This window comes from Leptopilina heterotoma, unplaced genomic scaffold (assembly GCF_015476425.1).
Source record: "Leptopilina heterotoma isolate Lh14 unplaced genomic scaffold, ASM1547642v1 Lhet_81, whole genome shotgun sequence".
In the NCBI taxonomy this organism is placed as follows: Eukaryota; Metazoa; Arthropoda; class Insecta; order Hymenoptera; family Figitidae; genus Leptopilina; species Leptopilina heterotoma.
In genome coordinates this window covers 1,254,146-1,276,803 of record NW_025111185.1, presented here as the reverse complement: position 1 = coordinate 1,276,803, position 22,658 = coordinate 1,254,146, and the positions used below count along the sequence as shown (strand labels likewise).

At 24.2% G+C, this 22,658-nt stretch overlaps 2 protein-coding genes across 2 annotated transcripts; one reads left to right on the top strand and one right to left on the bottom strand.

The window, feature by feature from the left end:
- Positions 1 to 479: 479 nt before the first annotated feature.
- On the bottom strand, positions 480 to 13,524 carry LOC122511184 (sprouty-related, EVH1 domain-containing protein 3). Its single transcript, XM_043626288.1, has 6 exons — positions 13,143 to 13,524; positions 11,262 to 11,592; positions 8,563 to 8,731; positions 5,901 to 5,962; positions 5,261 to 5,808; positions 480 to 2,337 (listed from the first exon to the last, which is right to left on the bottom strand). Exons 1-6 carry the CDS (start codon positions 13,160 to 13,162, stop codon positions 2,181 to 2,183), a joined length of 1,287 nt encoding a protein of 428 aa, XP_043482223.1. The 5' UTR covers positions 13,163 to 13,524; the 3' UTR covers positions 480 to 2,180.
- Positions 13,525 to 13,996: 472 nt separating this feature from the next.
- LOC122511182 (actin-related protein 6-like) lies at positions 13,997 to 22,075 on the top strand. Its single transcript, XM_043626287.1, has 5 exons — positions 13,997 to 14,210; positions 14,387 to 15,211; positions 17,730 to 18,126; positions 19,649 to 19,952; positions 20,080 to 22,075. Exons 1-5 carry the CDS (start codon positions 14,083 to 14,085, stop codon positions 20,199 to 20,201), a joined length of 1,776 nt encoding a protein of 591 aa, XP_043482222.1. The 5' UTR covers positions 13,997 to 14,082; the 3' UTR covers positions 20,202 to 22,075.
- Positions 22,076 to 22,658: the final 583 nt, after the last annotated feature.

The following is a 22,658-nucleotide window of genomic DNA, read 5'->3' as shown; positions in this document are numbered from 1 at the left end:
CATTTCACGCGTGAAATTTTTTTTTTTTTGTGTTTGAGTGTGTTTTTTTTAAATTATCTAACTATAAAATAAGAATACAAAGATGGCGAAACTTCAGCCTTGAGTTCTTCTGTAGGCTAAAGTGGAAATCTTATTAGTAGACTAGAAACGTACAGCAGAACCTAGCCCATTTATCTAGGAAATAAAAAAAGTCTTGAGAGCGAAATATAATTTGATACTTAAATAGAACACAGAGAATTTTTTTTTTTTATTTCAATTTTTATCTCGTGTGAAAAAAATCGAAACAAATTTTTTTTTAAAACTTTCATTATAGATTTTTATTTGAACTATTTAGATGAAAATATATTTTTTAAACTATTTAATTTTAGTTTATTAGACACTATTTTAGTTTTTAGACTTTTTTTATACTTAATTGAAAATAAAAAAAAATGTTAAAAATTAAAAACTGACTGAAATTCAAAATTCATCGGTGAGTCATTGTCAAAAAGAAAATTAACTAATACAATTTTTGGAAAATTGTACAATTTAAAATTTTTTAGATTCTTTTATTTAATTCAAATTTTTTATTTTCTTTTTATTGTTCGATTTTTCTTCGGTAGTTTTCGACAAAGACTGACGCACGTGAATTAGCTTAAAATTAGTTTTTAAAAAAATTGTTACCCGTTTTATTTGAAAGGCTTATTAAAATATTTCGATTTCAAAATAAAGAAATATTGAATTGATGCTTTTTTTAAAGCTTTCAGCTCATTGACTTTAAATCTATAAAGAAGCAATTGAAAATTTAAAAATGGGAATTGGTTGTCAGTTAAGCCATCTGTTTATATCAATATGCAAATCGTACTTTTAAACGTTAATACTGTACATTACGACGGAAAACAATTCCAATTACGCGATTTAGTCTAAATAAAATTCGTTGCAAAAATATTTTGGCACTGCAGCTCCAATCCTTTGATTTTATACAAGCAGTACTCATTTCTATCCAAGTTCACTAGGATTAATGTGTACAAGGTAAACGAAGACTTATTTAAAAAAAAAAAAATAAAATAAATATGATTCTCGTACTTATTAAAAATGCTTGTGCTTGAAAAAATAATAGATTGTCAAAAATGTAAAAATTCGCAAAAAAGGAAGTACTTGAGAGTAATGCCTCAAATCTCGAATATTTTTTTTACTTAAAAAAACTAAATAATAGAAAAAGAATCGAGACTTTGTATCGGCACTTTTTTTTTAATTTCTTCCGAAAAAATTTCCGCGCAATAACTTGAGGCAGTGCTCTTGATTAATTAAGAGTAAGTGCATTATGTCAGTTCGGTCTGCTTGTTTAGCTCTTTAACCACGTTAATGAAACCTAATGTTTCTAATGACGAGACTGAAAACTAAGCAAGCAGATCAAGTTTCAAAAAAAAAAATGACAAACATTTTTTTTGAAAATCGTTTAAAATATCAGATTTGAAAAAAAATTCGTTAACACGTTTTTGCGTTGTAATTTTTCAATTGACAATGTTTAAAAAAAAAATTCTACTTCTTGATTTACTTCCACAGCAGTGATCGAATCAAGACCCAAAAATTTCGAAACCTAAAAAATTGAGGAAAACATTTCCTGATCACAGTTACATGTGCGAATCATTAAAAAAAACGATCAACGTTCTAATTTTCTGAATAAAATTTCTACAAGAAAAAAACTTAACTTTACTTTCCTTGTGTTTTTCTCATATTAGATTCGAACACTGCTAGCATTGATATAATACTAACGAATCAAACATCAAGTATATTATAATACTCGAAGGGGGAGAGAGAGAGAAGAGAGAGAGAGAGAGATTTTTTTTGCGTCTCTTTCATCAAGTACATCGACATAATGCAGCAAGCTAACAAATGACACGAAACGTACGTAACATTTACATGTGAAAAAGGGATTAAATGCGTTCGGATTGTGCTTGGGTTTTCTTTTTCCTTTTGTCTCGTTCGTTATTTTAAAAAAAAAAAATTTGTAAGTCACCTTCTCAGTGATGACGTTGATGAATAAGCGCATGAACAGGTAGCTGCCTGCCCCTTTGGTATCTCTGACATCGTCCCAAATTTAAATCGTGACACTCATAGACATTGGCTATTGTGTTGCGCGATGAATTGTAACGCGACGATTCAACCAAGAACGGAGCAGAGATATCAAAGGGCTCCTCCAGTTATTCCATTGGATGATGACGACCACCGCAGATTCCACAGGACATTCCACACCAATGTACGGCTCTTAATGGAGGATAAATCCACAAGCAAGGAACAATCAACGACAGTAATGCTAAGCCAAGCCATCGGCGTCCACATCCTTCCTCCGTGCTACAACTAATTTTCAACATTTTTTTTTTTTAGTTATCGAAATTTAATTTTAAAAAAATAATCGAATTTAAGGGGAGTCAAAGTCGATGCGATTTTTATGGGGAAAACCCCATAAAAATCGTATCGTATCGACTTTGACTCCCTTCAAAAAAGAAATTCAAATTTAAATTTAATTAAAAAAAATAATCGAATTTAAAACGAAAAAGTAATGCGACGATTTATTTTTATTTTGACATAAAAATTAGAGATGAATTTCATTTGAAAAAATTATTTCTTGATTTTTTCGTTTAATTAATTTTTTTAATATACAAAAAAATTTGTCGTGACAAAAAAACGAATTACAGGAAGCAACAAAAATATTAACTTTCACTTGAATGCCAAAAACTTAAGATCAATAAATTTAAAAACTATTAAATCTCTATTTCTAAATATCAAATTTGAAAAAATTCTTTATGAAAATTTAAATATATATTCAATACAATTACAATTAAATTCCTCTTAAAAATTCAATTATTTTTCACAATTTTAATAAAATTCTTAGCAAAATTTCAATGTATTTTCATAATTTTATAAAATTTTTTAAAAGAAACTCAATTACTTTGAAAAATTTCAAAAACAATTCTTAACAATAATTGGATTATTTCCATAAATAATAAAATTCTTCAGAAGAATTCAATTATTTCCATAAATAACAAAATTTTACTCAGGAATTCAATTATTTTTAAAAATTTAATAAAATTCTTCACAACAATTCAATTATTTTCATAAATAACAAAAATTTTCTCAGAAATTCAATTATTTTAAAAAATTTAGTAAAATTTTTCAAAATAAATCAATTATTTTCAAAACTATTAAAATTCTTTAGAAGAATTCAATTATTTCCATAAATAATAAAATTTTACTCAGGAATTCAATTATTTTTAAAAAATTTAATAAAATTCTCCACAAGAATTCAATTATTTCTAAAAATTTAATAAAATTCTTCACAATAATTCAGTTACTTTAATAAATAAAAACAAAAATTTTTCTCAAAAATTCAATTATTTTTAAAAATTTAGTAAAATTGTTCAAAATAAATCATATATTTTCAAAACTATTAAAATTCTTTGCACGAATTCAATTATTTCCATATGTAACAAAATTTTTCTCAGTAATTCAATTATCAAAAAATTTCAATAAAATTCTTCAGATGAATTCAATTATTTCCATAAGTAACAAAATTTTTCACAATAATTCAGTTATTTTCATTAATAATAATTCGTCTTTTTTTGGAACAATTGAATTTTTAAACAACTTTTTCAAAATTATTAAGAATATTAATTATTAAGAATAATTGATTTACAGATAAATTTTAGTTAAAAATTACAGAAAATAATAATTAAAAGATTTGGAAATTTTAATTGTAAGTAATTTTAGTTATAAATTCTAAAAAATATAGTTTTTTGAAAAAATTTAATTCAAATTCTTTTTAAATTAGTTGAATTTTTAAATATTTAAAGGAAAAAATTCTGAATAAATAAATAATAAACTTTCGTTTTTTTTTAAATTGAATTTTTAAATAACTCTTTCAAAATTATTAAAAATTATTAATATTTGATTTACAAGTAAATTTTAGTTGAAAATTACAGAAAATAATCATTAAAAGATTTGAATATTTGAATTGTAAGTAATTTTAGTTATGAATTTTGAAAAATAATTTTTTTTAAAAAAATTTATTTCAAATTTTTTTAAAATTATGTAGTTGAATTTTTAAATATTTAAAGGAAAAATTTCAGAATAATTGAAATTTCGTAAAATAGAATTTTTTTAAATTTAAATTGATTAAAAATACGTTTTAAGTAAACTTTCGTTTTTTTTTTGGTTTGAATAATTGAATTTTTAAATAACTTTTTCAAAATTATTAATATGTAGATAATTGATTTGTAGGAGGATTTTAGTCAACATTTACAAAAAATAATTGAATAGTGAAAATCTTATAGCAGAAATATTGAAAAATAATTATTTACAAGTTTCGAAAATTGAAATTTTTCAAAATTTCAATTTTAAGTAATTTTAATTAACAATTCTAAAAAATGTACTTTTTTCAAAAATTGAATTAAAATATTTTTGAAATTAGATCAATTTTCGATTATTTAAAGGAAAAATTTTCGAATTTTTCAAATTTCGTAAAATGAACTTAAAACAATTGAATATTTTGATACGTATTTTAAATGAATTTTCTCTTTTTTGAGTAATTGAATTTTTAAATAACTTTCTTTAAAATTATTAAGAATAATTAATTTACAGGAGAATTTTGGTTAAAAATAGCAGAAAATAATTGAATAGTGAAAATGTTATAGCCGAAAATTTGAAAAATAATAATTCAAAGATTTTAAAATTGAAACTCTTGAAAATTTGGAAAATGTTAATTCAATTGTTTTGTTTCTGTTATCAGTTGAATAATTCAAATTTCGTAAAATTGACTTATCGGGATAAGGAGAAAAGCAGAACATTTTTCTGATAAAATCAGAGAAATGCGAGACTTGTAGTTATTGTCTAATTGACAAAATATTACTGCACCTGACAAAAAATTAAAAGTTTTCAAATTATTTTCAAAATAATTGAAAATTCCTGCGTAATTAATTGAATTTTTTCGATAATATTCTTTTTGAACGAAGAAATGAAAATGAAATGAAAAATATTTCAAATGGAATTTCATGAAGAACGGCATAATGAGAAAGAAAAGGAGAAGTCTAATTAACGAAGTGATAAAAGGTGATTAAGACCCATTAAATGTTGACTTCTCGAGTAATTTTAAAGACGTTTTCGCTTCAATTAGAATTGTACGAAGAACGTGAAGAGAATTAAAAAAGAAGTCAAAATAATAAAGAAAGAAATGTGACATAAATTGAAATTTTCAATGATATAATCAATAATTGAAATTTCATACCTGCACGGATTCTGGGCGAAATCTCCTTCGGCGTCACTCATACAATGATAGAGCATGCACTGTGCACAGGAGAGACAGGATACGGAAGCAATTCCACGTCTAATTGGATCTGGTGCGTATTCACATGAACCACGTGGATTATGTTGTTCCGAATATAATTCTTGGCAATGTTTACACCGAAAGCGAATATTACGTTTTGCAGTGTTTTTCGTCGGTTGTGAAACAATAATATCTGGTTTCTTCAAGGAACTGGTCGAATTACGTCGATCGAGTCGATCTGTTTTATGATCGTCAATCACAGGATACAAATACTCATGATTTAATGTCGTTAGTTGTACGTAGGGATAATTATCAGACGTCGTGTCAGCCGTTGACTCTAGAGGATGATGCGACAGGGGCACTTTCATTGATGATTCGCTAATATATGGTATTGATCTATGCGATCCCGAAAGATCTGAACAGTGAGATTGATAATTTGTCCTTCTTAATATTCCACAAGTGTCTGACGTTTGCCTTTGATCGCTGGGATCAACTGGTAGATTAAGAGTCTGAAATAAATAATCATTATTAGTTCATTTTTCACAAATGTGTATTCAAAATTTGATTATTTTATTTTATTTTTTATTTTGAAAAGTCTTACCATAAAAACATCATCCTCCGCAACGCCTGTTAGGTCATCGTTTAATGTCGTGTCAGCAAGACCTGTCAATAATTAATTTGTTAATTATTAATATTCAAAGAACGGAAATGATGAATTTAAAAAAATCGATAATTATTTAATAGCTTATGTTTTCGTTTTTTTTCTGACAAATTTACCAGGTACATTTTCAAATTGAAATGTAGAATTTTTAATTTTTCACCAAAGAAAGAAAAAAGAATTGTGGTATAAGGGTTGCCACAAAAAATTAATTTTGTTTTTCCCTAATTTCCAGACAGAATTTTGACTTTTTTCCTGACTCTAAAAAATATTCTGATCCCACTTTAAAAATTATTAGAAACTCAAAAAAATGTTCTAATACTTTTATTTGCGAATTTCTTTAATTGTAAAATTATTCGAAAACGTCAATAATTTCTGTTTTAAATAATAATTATTATTTTTCTATATGAATTAAGATTTTCAATAATTTTAAATCTCAAACTTCTTGAAATTTGATAATTTACAAAAATTACTAATTTTCTGGAATTTTAAACAAAAATTCTCTAACTCAAGTATTTGTTTATAATTTTTGATAAGTTCTTTAAGAATACAATTATTCAAAGAACAAAGAAAGTACACCGAAATTAATTTTGAAATCAAATAGTTTCAAAAAAAAAATTGAATTAAATTTTCTCAAAAAAAAAATTAGATGTATAGAATAATTATTAATTCTTACTAAAAATACACATTTTCAGAGATTTTAATTTAAAACCTTCGCAAAATTCAATTATTTCCAAAAATTGCTATTATTTGTAACTCCTCCGAAATTCAATTATTTTTTAGAGTTCTCAACTAAAATTTTGACATTTTCCCTGAATCTAAAAAATATTCTGATTCACTGTAAAAATAATTAGATACTCAAAAAAAGTGTTCTTCAAAATTATTTTTATGAAATTCTTACATACATATTAAACAATAAAAAATTCAAATAATTTCAAAAATATTTTTCAAAAAAAAAATATTTGTGCAGAATTGTTAATTAAAAGTAATAAAAATACATAATTTCAAAGATTTTAATTTGAAATCTCTTCAAAATTCAATTATTTGTAAACTCCTCTGAAATTCAATTATTTTTTACGGTTCTCAACTAAAATTCTTCTCTAAATCAATTCTTTTCAATAAATTTTCAGAAAACTCTCCTCTAAAGCAATTATTTTTAACAATGTTCAGAGAACTCTTTTCTAAATCAATTATTTTTAATAATTAAATATGTATTAAACAATTTAACTAATTTCAAAAGAATTTGAATTAAAATTTTCCAAAAAAAACTATTTTCAACAAAATTTCTAATTAAATTCATTCAAAATTAAAATTTCCTAAAATTAAAATTTGAAACCTTTTGAAATTTAATTATTTATGAAAAATTGTAATTGCAACTCTTATAAAATTCAATTATTTCAGAATATATGTAAATTTATGTAAATTATTTCCAAAAATAAAATTCTTTACAACAATTAAATTATTTTCAAAAAAATATAATAAAATTCTTTGCAGGAATTCAATTATTTTCAATACAATTTAAATAAAATTTCTCGATAATATTCAATTATTTTTAAAGATTGCAATGAAATTCTTCGGGAGAATTCAATTATTTTCAAAAATTATGATAGAATTCTTAACAAGAATTCATAAATAATAAAATTCTTCTTAGAAAATTATTTATTTTTAAAATTTTTAAGTAAAATTATTCACTAAATAATTTCTAAGTAATAATTTTACAATATTTTTTCAAGAATTACATTGTTTTAAATATATAATTGTCAGAAATAGAAAAAATTGAATGTTTTGTATTAAAATTCTTGATAATTTTTTAAGGCAAACAAAAAAGACTCAAAAATTCAGAATTTTGTTATGAATTATTGCAATAAAAGTTAAATTTTTTTCCACTTCTTTTAATAAAATTCCCTGATTTCCCTGATCAATTCTACTTTCCCTGACGTTTCCCTGAATTCCCTGACCTGTGGCAACCCTGATTATAATGAAATACTGAATGAAAACTTTGATACGTTTTTAACAAAAAAGAAAAAGAACATTTTTCCAATACGATTTCATGATGACAAAAGTAAACATTTGGATTCAGTTTATAAATAATGTATATTTTAATTTGAATATCGATTTTGTATATTGTTTGATATTTCAATTAGAGAATATAACGTGAATATAAACTGTTTATACAAGCTTCTGTATCAATATGTGTCTTGAGAAATATTTTCAAAATGTGCAGATGAATTAAAATTGAATTAATTGATCGTTCAATTAAAATCAAATTAGAAATTCGTGTGATTGTAGTTCGTTAGCGGCAAAAATATGGTTAATATTTAGTTAAGCTGTTCAAACTTAAAAAAAACTGTCGCAAGGAAAAAAGGGAATTTACACCCTTATTTGTCCATTTCATATTAAAGAGATTAAATTTGTCCGAAAATCTGCTATTGAAATAAATAAATTACTTTAAATCGTTATTATGCACTTAAAATCTATAAATGCTAAAGAAAAGGTATAGAAAAAACTAAAGAAATAAAAAAAAAACCAAAGAAAGAAAAAAAACATAAAAAACTATGAAAATCAAAAAGAACTTTTAGGAATGAAAATTCGGGACATTTCTGACCTTCTAAAAGTTCTTCAACCGCAGTTCGTACTCCCTTGTCAAAAGCACGTGCATCTGCAGCAGTTTGAAATGTCAGTCCAAATTTCTTCTCTCCTGTACGCCAGTGATGAAATGTAGGCATGACTTTGTTATATTCAAAATCTTTCTTTATAGTACAGCTAAGAACCACCTGAAAATTGAATAAAAAACGAAATTAGAAAAAGAAAATAAAAACAAATTGAGAAAATTAAAATGAAAACGAATTAAAAAATTAGAATAAAAAAGAAATAGAAAATAATAAAATAAAATCGAAAATAACAAAATAGAAAAATTAATATATTAGAATCATATTGAAATTGACGAAAAAAAGAACTTTGAATTAATTAATTCAGGGTTATCGCGCTTTTGCTCTTTTCAAATTCCCTGATTTTTCCAGGTTTTCCAGGTTAAAAAACAGAATTTTTCCAGGTTTTTAAAACGAAAATTATTCGAAAACATCAATAACTTCATTCTTAAATAAATATTTAATAATTATTTTTTTTATAGAAATTAAGATTTTCAAAAATTTGAAATAAAAAAACTTGTTACTTTCTTACTTTCACTTCTTCAAAAATTATTTTTATCATTACAATTATTCTTTTCTAGAATTTTCAACTAAAACTCTTCTTTAAGTCAATTTTTTAAAAATAATTTTTGAAAAAGTTCTTTGTGAATTTTCAAATTCTTTTGTTTACAATTTAATTTTACGAAATTCCGATTATTCTGACATTCTTCAATTAAATATGTATTAGAAATTAAAAACTTCAAATAATTAAAAAAAAATTCCATTAAACTTTTTGAGAAAAATTAATTCTACAGAATTCTTAATTACAAGTATGAAAAGTTTAAATTTTCAAAGATTTTAATTTGTGAAATTCATCTTTGAATCAATATTTATTAAAAAAATTCTACGAGTATTCAATTATCTAACTAAAAAAATAACTATTTTATTAAATAATTGAATGTTTATTAAAATTAAATTTTCATAAAGAATTTTATCAACAAATTTTTAAATAATAGAATTCTCTTGACAAATTTTAATACAATTTTTAAGAATAATTTCATTTTTTGAGAAATTTGATGAAAATTGTATTACAAATAATTGAAATAATTTAAACAAAATTTTTTAAAGACTTTAATTTGAAACCTTCTCAAAATTCAATTATTTCTAAAAATTCACGTTATAATGCATTTCATATTCAATTATTATCTAAAATTTTAACTAAGTTTCACTTTTAAATCAATACCTATTTATTAGAAAATTATTATTTATTAGAAAATTCAACTATTTAAATACAAAAATAAACAATTTATTAAATAATTTATTCCTGATAGAGAATTTTATCAAAAAAACGAAAACTAATAAAGAAAGTGGAATTAAAAATCTTCGAAATTCTGCGATAAATTCTGTTATTTATGAAAATAATTAAATTTTTGCATAAATTTTATTAAAATTTTTAAAAATAATTAAATTCCTGTAGAAAATTGGTAGAAATTTAATTATTTAAAAAAATATAATAAAATTCTTATTTAAAATAACAAAATTCTTTGCAGATCTTCAATTACTTTCAGGAATTTTTAAAAACATTCTTTGCAAGAATTTAAATATTTTCGTTAAATACAAATTTTTGCAGAAATTCAATTATTTTCAAAAATTTTAATAAAATTCTTCGCAAGAATTCAATTATTTTTAATAATATCAACAATTTCGTAGAAATTCAAATATTTTCGAAAGTTTTGATAAAACTTAAAAAAAAATTTATTTTCAATTTAATTTTAAAAAAATTTCTTGATAAGATTCAATTATTTTTAAAATTTTAATAAAATTCTTTAAAAGACTTCAATTGTTCTTGAGAATTTTTATACATTTCAATTCAATTATTTTCAAAAATTTTAAACTAAAATTCTTCTTTAAATTAATTATTTTTAATTATTTTTGAAAAACTTCTTTGAAAATTTTCGAATTTTAAGTGAAATTCATATTTAAATGAATGTTTATTAGAAAATTCTACGAGAATTCAATTTTTTAAATACAAAAATTAAATTGTTAAAAAGAATTTTATTAAATTTTTTGAAAATAATTAAATTCTTTTAAGAAATTTAATTAAAAATTTATTGACAATAATAATACTTAAATTCTAATAAATAAATTATAGGAAGGCTTTTAAAAATAATTGAATTTCTTTGATGAATTTTAATAAAATTTTTAAGAATAATTACATTTTTCGACAAATTCGATTAAAATTGTATTAAAAATAATAGAAATTCTACAATGAGTTTTATTATTTATGGAAATAATTGAATTCGTGATAAAAATGTTATTCTTCATGAAAATAATTGAATTATTGTGAAAAAATTGGTAAATAATAGAATTCCTGTGACTTTTTTATTATTTAATTTATTAATTAAAAATGGAAATTTTCTACAATTTCAAATTAAAACGTTTTGAAGTTAATCTATTTATGAAAATTGTAAACGCAACTCTTTTAAAATTGAATTAATTTTGAAATATTTAAGTAAAATTAAGTTTTCAAGAATAAACACAATAAACAATTTTCCAGGATTTCGATCAGAAATTCTCTGACTTTTCCAGATTTTTTCAAGGTTTTTAAAATTTCCTGACATTTCCAGGTTTTAAGGTTGCGTGGCAACCCTGTAATTGAACAAATTGAATGACTCACCGACTGATCTGTAATTCGTTTCCCAAAGATGAGGTATTCGTGTTTTCTTTTCGGTGCACCAGGTGGTGAGGTACCGGTTGATGCATGACCCTGGCTATTGGTGTTCGTACTTGTTGTTGTTTGCGAGGAATTAGTCGTTGAAGGTGCCGGGGTGATGGTAGTTGTTGGTATACTGGTGCCATTTGTTGTGCTAAGTTGGTGTCCACCACCAGGTACAAGTCTCCGTCTCACTGAAACATTTGCCAAACCTCCACCTCCCAGGGGTACCCAACCTCCGGAACTGTCATCCCTTGTCATCACCTGTGCCCGTACCCTCACCAAATAATTACCACTGAAAATTAAACAAAATCCCACAATTAGTTCATCACAAATTTTCATCAAATCTTCTCAATTTAATTAAATTAATCTTCATAAGAAATTATTATCAAAACACTATAGAACTGTCAAAATTTTATCAAATCGCCAACTGACAAATTTTTATCAATTAAAACAAAATGTAATTATAAATACAGAACGAAATATAATTATAAATTTAATGAGATATAATTATAAAGATAGAATTAATTATCCAATATAAATAGAAAAAGTGAAAAATCGAAACACTTTTTATTAATTTGTAATTAAAAAACAAAAATTGAAAGTGTTGTAAATTAGTTAAAAATGCAACGAATTTTCTAAAGGATTATTTTTCTTTCTATCTTTCAAGTCTCACAAATTTCATCAACATTGGAAAAAATACAACTTCCTGAAATTAGTAATTTAGAACTTAGAATATAGATTAAAAATTAAATTTTCTGGTTAAAATAACAATATTAGATATCATATGAAATAGTACTTTATCGTTTTCATTAATGTCTTTGGTGCACGCAATTAAAATTAACTTTATTAAAGATAAAATGTTTGAGTTCAAATTAAAAGTAAAGTGTATTTTTATAGCCAAACTAAGCAAGTGTTTTGGGAGCAAAACGGAAATACACTTCAAAGGGAACATTAAAAATAGAAACGTATTCTCGAAACAAATTTACAAAATAACGTGTTTTCAATCAAGATAGAAACTAAAAGTCGATAATTACTTTTTGCCTTCGGAAAAATTAGTCTTTCGTCTAAGATGAAAATCACAAGAATCACAAGAAATTTATTAGCAAACTTTAATGTTAAATAATTTTAATTAATGTGTATTTTGGATTCTTTTTCGAAACAGTAATTAAAATATAAAAATACTGAAAGAACCTTTGCATAACCTAGAGAAAAATTATATTTTTCCGTACAGAGAGATTTTTTCTACTGTATTAGGCCTGTAATTGTCTCGAAAAGTCTCGACAATCAAACGTCAAAAACGTGTACAGTTCTGTCAATTGTATCGACTGTCATTCTCTTAGGGACATCAATTCAAAAGTAACAATTGTTTTTCGTTATTGCTTTGACAGTTTCAATCAGGTGAATATTGAAAAGTTGTCACTTGACGTTTCTGAAAGTACCAAACAAGGCTCGTTTCGTGGGAGTCACAAGAAGGGCGTTGAATCACTAGAATAATTCCTAAAATGAAAGGGAGGACACAGGTACACGATGACATATGATACACGCCATAGATAATAGATGATTACATTCATGTGCTCATCTGCTTAAATGGCGATGAAAAATGTCATGACACACATTAATATTCATGTAAATTAGAATTTTATCAACATTGGAAAATTATTTCATGAAAATTAATGGAAAATATCGTAAAATTAAAAAGAGGGTGAAAATTTGTCGAGCTTTGAACATGGAGAGTTACGGCTGCTTTTCCAATAAAATCTAAAATGGAGGAGACGCAGCGGAACACCTAGAGTTTACAAGGGTTTTTTATTGAATTTTATGAATTCTTTTCATTTTACTTACTCCTCCGACGCCTCTGTCATGGTCCGAGTTATCCAAGTTCTTACACTTTTTCACACACTTCACCATTTTCGTTACATTGAGACATTCGCAGCTAGTTCTCGACACTTCACTCTTTTTTAGACCAACTACAGGAAGCACCCACCGCACCCCCGCACACCTCACTGCAACTATATATGAACAACGCTAACGAAGCCCCGCGAATTTCATTTTTGAAATTCCTAGAAAACAAGTGTGGTGTGATGAGGGAAGCTGAGAATTTAGTTTCATTGAAAAGAAGGGAGGACGATGAATGGAATCAGGAAACGAAATTTTATAATCCTGTAATGTTATACAAAAGGATCTTACGAGTTGCAATTTTTTTAACTTTATCTTTCACTACACGGTAATATTTATAAAGTTAGGCTACCAATTTTTTTACTGAATCTAATAAGACTTTGAAATGATTTTTTCGAGATTTTTGTATCATACTATTACTTTCTGTCTAAACTAAAATTTTTTCCTATTGTTAAATTGGTTGAATTTCTAAATTACCGACTGACAAACAACTGTCGGTAAAGAAGTTTGCGAAATGTTTACAAAAACATAACCCCACTTTTTTGTTTTTCAAAAAATTTACCAATAAATAAATAAAATAAATTTACAAAATTTACTAGTGTAAATACTTTCAGAATCAAAAGTAAATAGAATTTTCTTTACCCGAAAACTTGTTGTTTGTAATTGTCAATTTTGCGTTTGTGAGTGACGATTGGTCAGATTTTTGAAATTGTCCAAAAAGTTGACCAATTGGATTTAAGGTTCGTCGAGTGAAGGAAGAGATGAGAGAATTGCACACGTGTGAACGCTGTCTAATAACCTTGAACTTGTCAAAAATGGGGAGTGCCAGGTTTTTGGCAGCTTAGAATTATCATTGTACATTTTGTAAACGTTTTTATTGCTAATAATGGATCCCGCCGTCTTCCCTGAGGAAATTTGGATTGAAATATTGCTATACTGTGATGTACCTGATATTATTGCTTTTGGAAGTACCTGTAAATACCTGCGAAAGACCTCGGATAATGATTACTTGTGGTGTGTATAGGTTATGTCTTAATTAATTTTACTCCATTTTGTGTGTGAAAAGTTTTGTTAATTAATTAAAATAAGGGATAAATTTTCAAATTGTTGATGTATTTTAATATATCAACTTGTTTAGGACTTATTTTTCAGCTGTCATTTCTTGATTTTGTTAATTGACTTACTTTCAGGAAAATGAAATGGTTGCATCTGCTCTCCAAAGTACAATTCAGATTTCCGGATATAAAATGTTTGCAATTACTTGGCGTGAGTTTTAAGGCGACATGCTACAGACTTCATATGGTTCTCACATTGGGAGAGGCTTTTCCTTTTCCGAAATGTTGTCATTGTAGTGGCTACACATGTCAGCGTAATTGCGTCGAAAGTTCTAGTGCTAAAGTAGTCTTAGAAATTGGTAATAAATTCACTTGGGTAATAACTCCACAAATTGGTTTAAAGAGGCACCTGTCAATGTTTGGCATTCCAAAATATAATGATGAAATGCACGCTGAACAAACACAATTGAGAAATAATAATCCAAGTTGTAGCAGTCGACCGAAGGATGGGAAATCGTTGGCGAAAACGCTCAAATTATTAAAGCTTACCGAATTAACGCCAACGGTGAAAATACCAAGACCCAGTGGACCTTTTTGTGTATTTTGCAATTCATTGAAGTTGTATCGTGAAAAGAAGAGATTGGCAACTCACCCGAATGATGCCTTTTACACGCATTCCAATCCAGTTGATCAGAGATTGGTCAATGGTTATTGTTCAGACGCTGTTGATGTCTTGGGAATTCCTAATGTTGATGTCGTTTGTCCAGCTGAGGCATTACTTTGCGATGGATCATTCTCTGTTTTAAAGGTATATATTGATCATTTGTTTCATCAGATGAGATTGACCACTACCTTGAGGAAACCAAATGCCGTTTTGATGTTCTGTGAGCCATTGGCTATTCATCCCTCGCTCAGAAAACAGTTGCTGCACTATTTGTTTCAAGAGGTCAAAGTTGCCAGGTTAGAAATATTAATTCTAAAGGATAATTTTCTCTTCTATTTTTTGTTTTTCAGGATTGCCACAGGTCATGAGAATTCAGGGAAAAATCAGGGATTTTTATTAAAGTACTGGCAAAAATTTAATTTGCAGGATTCATAATTAGTTTTATTTAATTTTTTAATATATATTTAATTACATATTAAAAATCATGGATGTATAGAACAATTAGGTTAGTTAAAAATTTAAAAAAAAATTAAATTTTAGAGAAGTTACAAATGTTTGCAGAAATTCAATTATTTTTAATACAATTTTTTTAAAAATTATCGTCAAGATTTCAATTATCTTTATAAACAGCAAAATTCTTCGTCGTAATTCAATTATTTACAGGAATTTTATAATAAAATTCTTGACAAAATTCTAATTATTTTCAAAAATTTTCAACAATTCAGTGATTTTCAATTTCTACTATTTTAATAAAATTTTCCAAAACAATTCAATTATTTAAAAAAAATTTAATAAAATTCTACCCAAACATTTAATTATTTTAAAAAATTTAATTAAAAATTATTGTCAAGATTTCAATTATCTTTATAAATATCAAAATTCTTCGCCGAAATTCAAATATTTTCAAGAGTTTTAAAAAAATTCATGGTAAAATTCAATTATTTTCATAAATAGCAATATTCATCATAAGAATTCAATTATTTTCAAAATTAAAAAACTTCTTCCCAAAAAACAATTATTTTCAGGAATTTCAATAAAATTCATTACAAAACTAAAATATTTTCAAAAGTAAAATAATTCAATTATTTTCAAAGATTTTAATTAAAATTCATGTCAAAATTTAAATTGTCTTCAAAAATTTTTCCTAATTCAATGATTTTCAATATTTTACTATTTAAACAGAATTTCCCAAAACAATTCAGTTATTAAACAAAAATTTTTATAACATTCTACACGAATATTATTTTCATAAATAATATTAATTTCACAGGAATTCAATTATTTAAAATAGAATATTCTTCGCAAATAATTCAATAATTTTCGCATGAATAATAAAACTCATCATAGAATTTTAATTATTTTTAATACAGTTTTAACCGAATTCCTCGAAAAATATAATTATTCCTGAAAATACAATTATTTTTAAGATTTGTTAATAAAATTCTCTATGAGATTTGAATTTTCTAAAACATTCATTTATTCAATAATTTTTTCATTTTTCTACTTAAATAATTGAATTCTTGTAGAATTTTCTAATAAAAATTGTTTTAAAAGTTAATTTCAGTAAAAATTTTAGATAACAATTGAATATTAAAAGCATTATATTTTTATGAAATAATTGTATTTTAAAAAAGTTTAATTGAATTTTTTATTAAAATCATTTCAAGTTTGTATTTTCTAAATATTTAATTGAAGAATTTCTGAATAATCAAAATTTCGTAAATTTGAATAGTATTTCTTTCGAAGAATTTTAATAAAATTTTTGAAATTAACTACATTTTTCGAAGAATTTACTTAAAATTGTATTAAAAATAATTTAAATGATGTGAAGAATTTTATTATTTAGGAAAATAATTGAAGTCTTGCGAAGAAGTTTATTAAAATTTTTGTAAATAATTTTATATATCTTCATGTTTTATAATAATATTCTTAAAATTTATTGAATTTCAAAAGGTTTAAATTTGAATTTTTTGAAAATCTGAATTCAAAATTTTTTAAAAATAATAAATCTCAGCATAGAATTTCAATTATTTTTAAAAATAATGAAATTCTTCTTTAAAATTCAATTATTTAAAAAAAAATTTTTTTAATTTTTTACAAGAATTCAATTATTTTTATAAATAACAAAATTCTTTGCAAGAAATCAATTATTTTCATAAATAATAAAATTATTTTTTGAAATTCAGAACTTTTCATAAATAAAGGAAACTCATCGCAGAACTTCATTTAGTTTTAAAAGTTTTAATAAAATTCTTCACAAAAATTCAATTACTTAATTTTATAAATAACAAATTTCTTCGACAGAATTCAATTATTTTTATAAATAATAAAACTGATCGTAGAATTTCAATTATTTTTAAAAGTTTTAAAAAACTTCTTTACAAAAATTCAATTATTTTTATAAATAACTTTCTTCGCCAGAATTTAATTATTTTCATAAATAATAAAACTCTTAGCAGAATTTCAATTATTTTTAATGCAGTTTTAATCGAATTCATCGAAAAATGTAATTATTCTTAAAAATATTATTAAAATTCGTCAAAAGAATTCAATTATTTAAAAATTAAAATACTTAATTAAATTAAATTAAACAATATAAAACGTGAAGAAATAGATCAGTCCGAGTCGAAGACTCGGATTTATCGATTTCTTCATGTTTTATACTAAAGTTCTTAAAAGTTATTGAATTTCAAAAGGTTTAAATGTTGTTTGTCTGGAAATCAGAGAAAAACAAAATTAATTTTTGTGGCAATCCTGTTTTTTATTTTGCTAGTTTTTGTTTTGTTTGCTGATGTTTTGATTTTAATTGAACAGGGTTTGCTTGGTGCCGAAACCATTGGCAGCGTGTGCAATGTTGGATATTGAGACTTGTGTTGTTGTGGACAGCGGTGCATTGAGTACAACGGTGGCAGTTGTCATTGGCGGACGAGTGATTCCACATCGATGGAAATTGCTTCCCATCGGAGGTTGGCATGTTGCTTGCAATTTAAAGAATGCACTCTACTGGCAAGCTAAGGAATATCATCAGATTCCGATTTCCTTCCTTGATTATATGGCTGTTAAAGAGAAATGCAAATTAAACTATCGAAATGAAGCGGAGGAGAGGAAGTTTAAGGAGAGCGATAAGAAAGTGAAAGACAGTGATAGGAAAATGAAAAAGGAAAATATCAGATTTAAGGTCGACACATTCGCTGATTATAAACAGTTTTGGGTGAGTCTTTTTTTACCTAGAAATTTCAGTTTTCTGTTACTCAAGCTTCGCACTCATCTACTAAAAACCTACTATTTACTACTTTTTTTACAATTTGCTACTATTTCAATACTTTTTTGGATTTATGAAACTAAAAGCTACTTTTTTCTTTATTTTTTTGGAAAATTTGCATCACTTTAAATTCGATAATAGTTCAAATAAAAAAAAAAGTTCTAAAAATTGTAATAAAATTCTTTAAAATAATTCAATATTATTCTCGAAAACTTTTCGAAAATCAATGATTTTCAATATCTATACAATTTTAATAAAATTCTACAAAAAATTTTTGATAAAATTCTTCGCAATATAATAAAATATTAAAAAATAAAGTAATACAACTTTCACAGAAATTGAATTATGTATTTAAAATATTTCATAAAATGTTAAGAAAAAAATCTTATATATAACATAGTCCTATATAGAAGAAAATTTGTTAAAAGGATTTTTAAAAATTTTGTAAATTAAACGACTACAAAGCTTCCTCACGAGGAAGCAAAATTGATAAATTTCTTTAATTCTTCACAATTATTCAATTATTTCCCCAAGATTCAATTATTTTCATGAATAATAAAATTCTTCTCAGATATTCAATTATTTTTTTAAATAATTGATAAATTCTTTCTTTAATTCTTGACAATTATTCGATTACTTTCTTAGATAATAAAATTTCTCACGAGAATTCAATTTAAAAAAAAATTAGTAAAATTCAATTATTTTCATAAATAATAAAATTTATTCTTCTCAGAAATAGAATTATTTTTTAAAAAATTGATATATTCTTAATAAAAATTAAATTTTGAGAAAAATTCAATATATTATTTATTTTTGTATTTAAATAGTTGAATTTTAGTTAAACTTTCTAATAAGAATTGATTTAAAATCTAATTACAATTGAAATTTTAAATAATAATTTAATATTAAAAGCGTTATAGTACAATTTTTTTGAGAAATAACTAAATTTTTAAAAGATTATTAAATTGAAATCGTTAATCTTTGAAAATTTTAATTGTTTTAAAACTTTAATAACATTTAAATTTTTACTTTGAAAAATTATTAATTTATTTTCTTAATTCCTGTGAAGAATTTAAATTAAATTTTATTAAATAATTATATTTGTTTAAATTTAAAAATTACTTTTAAATACAATATTGTATTTTTTAGGATAAAAATTCAGAAAATAATTGAATTTTCCAAAAATTTAGAATTAAGGTTCTTAGCAGGATTAGAATAAAAATAAATATATTCGATTAAAATTAGGAAATACTCAGGATAATACTGAATCAAATTTATGTGAATCGACTAAAACAATTGTTTTTATTAGTTAAAATTAATTTTCGATAGCTACTTTTTAATACTTTTTTAAAATTAATTATTGAGTGTGAAGCCTGGTAACTGTTATTTTATTTATTTTTTCTTTCTTTCTTTATTAAAAACAAAAAACTAGCAAAAAAAACTCATTATTTCATTGATTACTATTTTGTAGAGAGTTTCGTTGGGCGAGGAATTATTCGTTGCCCCGGAGATGATGTACGTGAGTTTAGGTTTGCCCCAAGTAATAAAGGAAGTAACGTCCGGACTTTCGGAGGAAGTTTTACAAGATTGTCTCTCTCACATTCTGTTGACTGGCGGAAATACCGATTTGTCAGGCTTCAATCTTCGACTGTCGAAAGATTTACGAGAATTGCTTCCGGAATACAGTCACATTCTTGAAGTTAGAAGCTGCCCCGGTACGCACAGTTGGAACGCTGCCATGGGCTCTACTTACGTTTCCCTAGAAGTTCATCCTGGTAAATTTATTAAATTCAAAAAATGTCAATACAATTCTTTCAAATATTTTCATAAATAATATTTTCACATGAATTCAATAATTATTTTTCTTCTTTACTAACAAGTTTTTTTTTTGAATGTTCACAGATAAAACACCACCAGAGTACGTCGAAGGCTATCCATTCTGGCTTTCACGAGAAGAATACGTGCTATTTGGATGTGAATCCCTAGAACAGCATAGAAGAGGTAAAGTTGCTAATTTCGACTAAGTATATAATTCAGAAAAAAAAGAATTGAGCAAAAATCATACTCAAAAAGTCCCCCTTATATAATATCGCATAATATCAAGAAAGTAAATGTTACCATTATGTAATATATTTTATCCCATGTTGTCTATGAACTTAAAAAATTTTTTTGAATTTGAAGGCAGTAATATTTCATTCTAGAAACGTTTAAAATTCTAATTTAAACGTTTCCCAAAAAGAAAAAAAAATGCGTTGATATTTAAATATCAACGAACATTTCTATCATACTCAAATATATTGAATCTGTACAAAATGATTAGTCATTCAAAATTGCATTTATATTAAAAAATCTTCTATATATATTAGTGGCTAATTGTTTAATGCACTAGCCGTTTTACATTTAAAAAAAAGAACTCAATTCAACTTTTTCTAAAAATGCATCATTAGTGTGTAATTTTTTCTTTTCAATTTTATATGATGATGAACGTAGTTTGATATAAATATTTTATTTTCCTATTATTTATAAATATATATTTATATATATATGTAATAAAAAAAAATTGGCTGGAGCTGCGCTTCAAGTTTGAAAAACTCTTTGAGAAAGATAATCTTTCTAGTGATTCTTATTTGTTCATAATATTTATTATCTCCTTGCTGTAAGCAAGATTAAATTTAGAAAAAAACAATACTTAACGTGAAAATGAACGTAAACAAGTTTTTGGCAAATGACTTAATTCAAACGCAACTTTTTGATTTTAAAGTGTAATAATTTTACATTTTTAATTATTATCTTTTAAAAATAAATAATTAATTATTAATTAATAATTTAATAATTAATTATTTGATTGATTATTCAATTAATTATTTGATAACTTATTCAATTAATGATTTGAAGAAAATATTACGTTCTTTTAATTGACGTATTACATTTTTACGTTGAGAAAAATGTGTTCATAAAAAAAATATTTGTTAAATAATTGAAAGATTTTATTTTTAAAAAAATTTTATTTTATTAAACTACTTGGAAAGTGGTTTTCTTTTTTGATGTATTTTATTTTTTTACCGAGTTTTAAAAAAATATGTATTGTCGCTGTTGTTTTTCTTTATATTATTAATTTAATGTCAAAAAAAAAGAAACTGCCTGTTATGTACAGTTTGAAACTGTTATTATTATTATTATAAAATTCGAAATGAAGGCAAAAAAAAATGTTAATAATTAAAAGTTTTCAGAAGAGATTTTTGTGTAGAATTTGAAAATTTACGAATTAGATTCGAATTGGTGATTCACGTGATAAAAAAGGAACGTCGAATTTTATTAAATGTGTATTATAAAAAATTGTTTGTAAATATACAAAAAGAGAAGTAGGAGAAAAAAAATGGAAAACGTTTGAATTGAAATGGATTAAGTATTATACGATAAAGATCGTTGTATTTCTAAATAATCAAGTTGTTTGCTATTTCGTATATTTATATTGGAATGAAATTTGCCAAAACATTTTTTTTTTTTGTGAATTGTATGTGGAAAAAAAGAAAAGATGGATAGAGAAATTTCTAGTCACGGAAATAATGATTAGCTATTTGTAATAATATATTATTATTATTATATTATTATTATTATTAATATTATTAGATAGTTGTAGAAATTGTGAATCTCTACTTTTTAATTTTACAAAATCATCAATAAATGTTACTGTACAATGTGATTATCGAAGATCCCGCCAAGCTGCGAGCTAATTAATGTTCGTTTGCTAATTCTAGAGTGAGAGCTCCCTAGGAAATTTATAATGTCATGCAAGTATTTCAATCGTATCTTACGACGATAATAATTTGTAATGTAATCTAGATAAGGTGTGTAATGTATCAATGCTTGGACGATTAAATTAAGACCTTGATCATGATACCAGTTTGATTTATTTAAAAAGAAATTTTGCTAACTAAGAAACTAATTTTTAATTAACTAATTAATTTAGGTATAATTCTACGATTCATAAGTGAATCGTAGAAAGAATAATGAAGAATTTTACATAAAGGTAGATATAAAAATAGAATTAAAAAAATAATTCTTTTGAATTAAAAATTAAGGGAATAAATAAAATCCAAACTATCGCAGATAAAGAAAAATAATTTTAATTTTACTCTTTTTTTTAAATCAAGAAACTCCGATTTTTTGATTTTGTTAAATTTGTTTTTTATTTCAATCACTAGTTTTGTTTAAAAATAAATAATACTACCGGTTGATTTTTTTTTTTACAATTATTGAATTTTGTTATTGTTTTCATTGAAAATCTGCGCGATTTCTAATTTTTAACGGAAAGAATTTTTTTTTTTGTCGAAAAAATAAAATATATTTTTAACAGTTTTCACTTAAAATTATTATATTTTTTGGCATTTTTCACGAAGCAGATTGTCTTCATACAGAAAATAATTGGGGAGTTTCAGTTTTATCTTTTAACTAGAAAATTTCAAGTCTTCAACTATTTG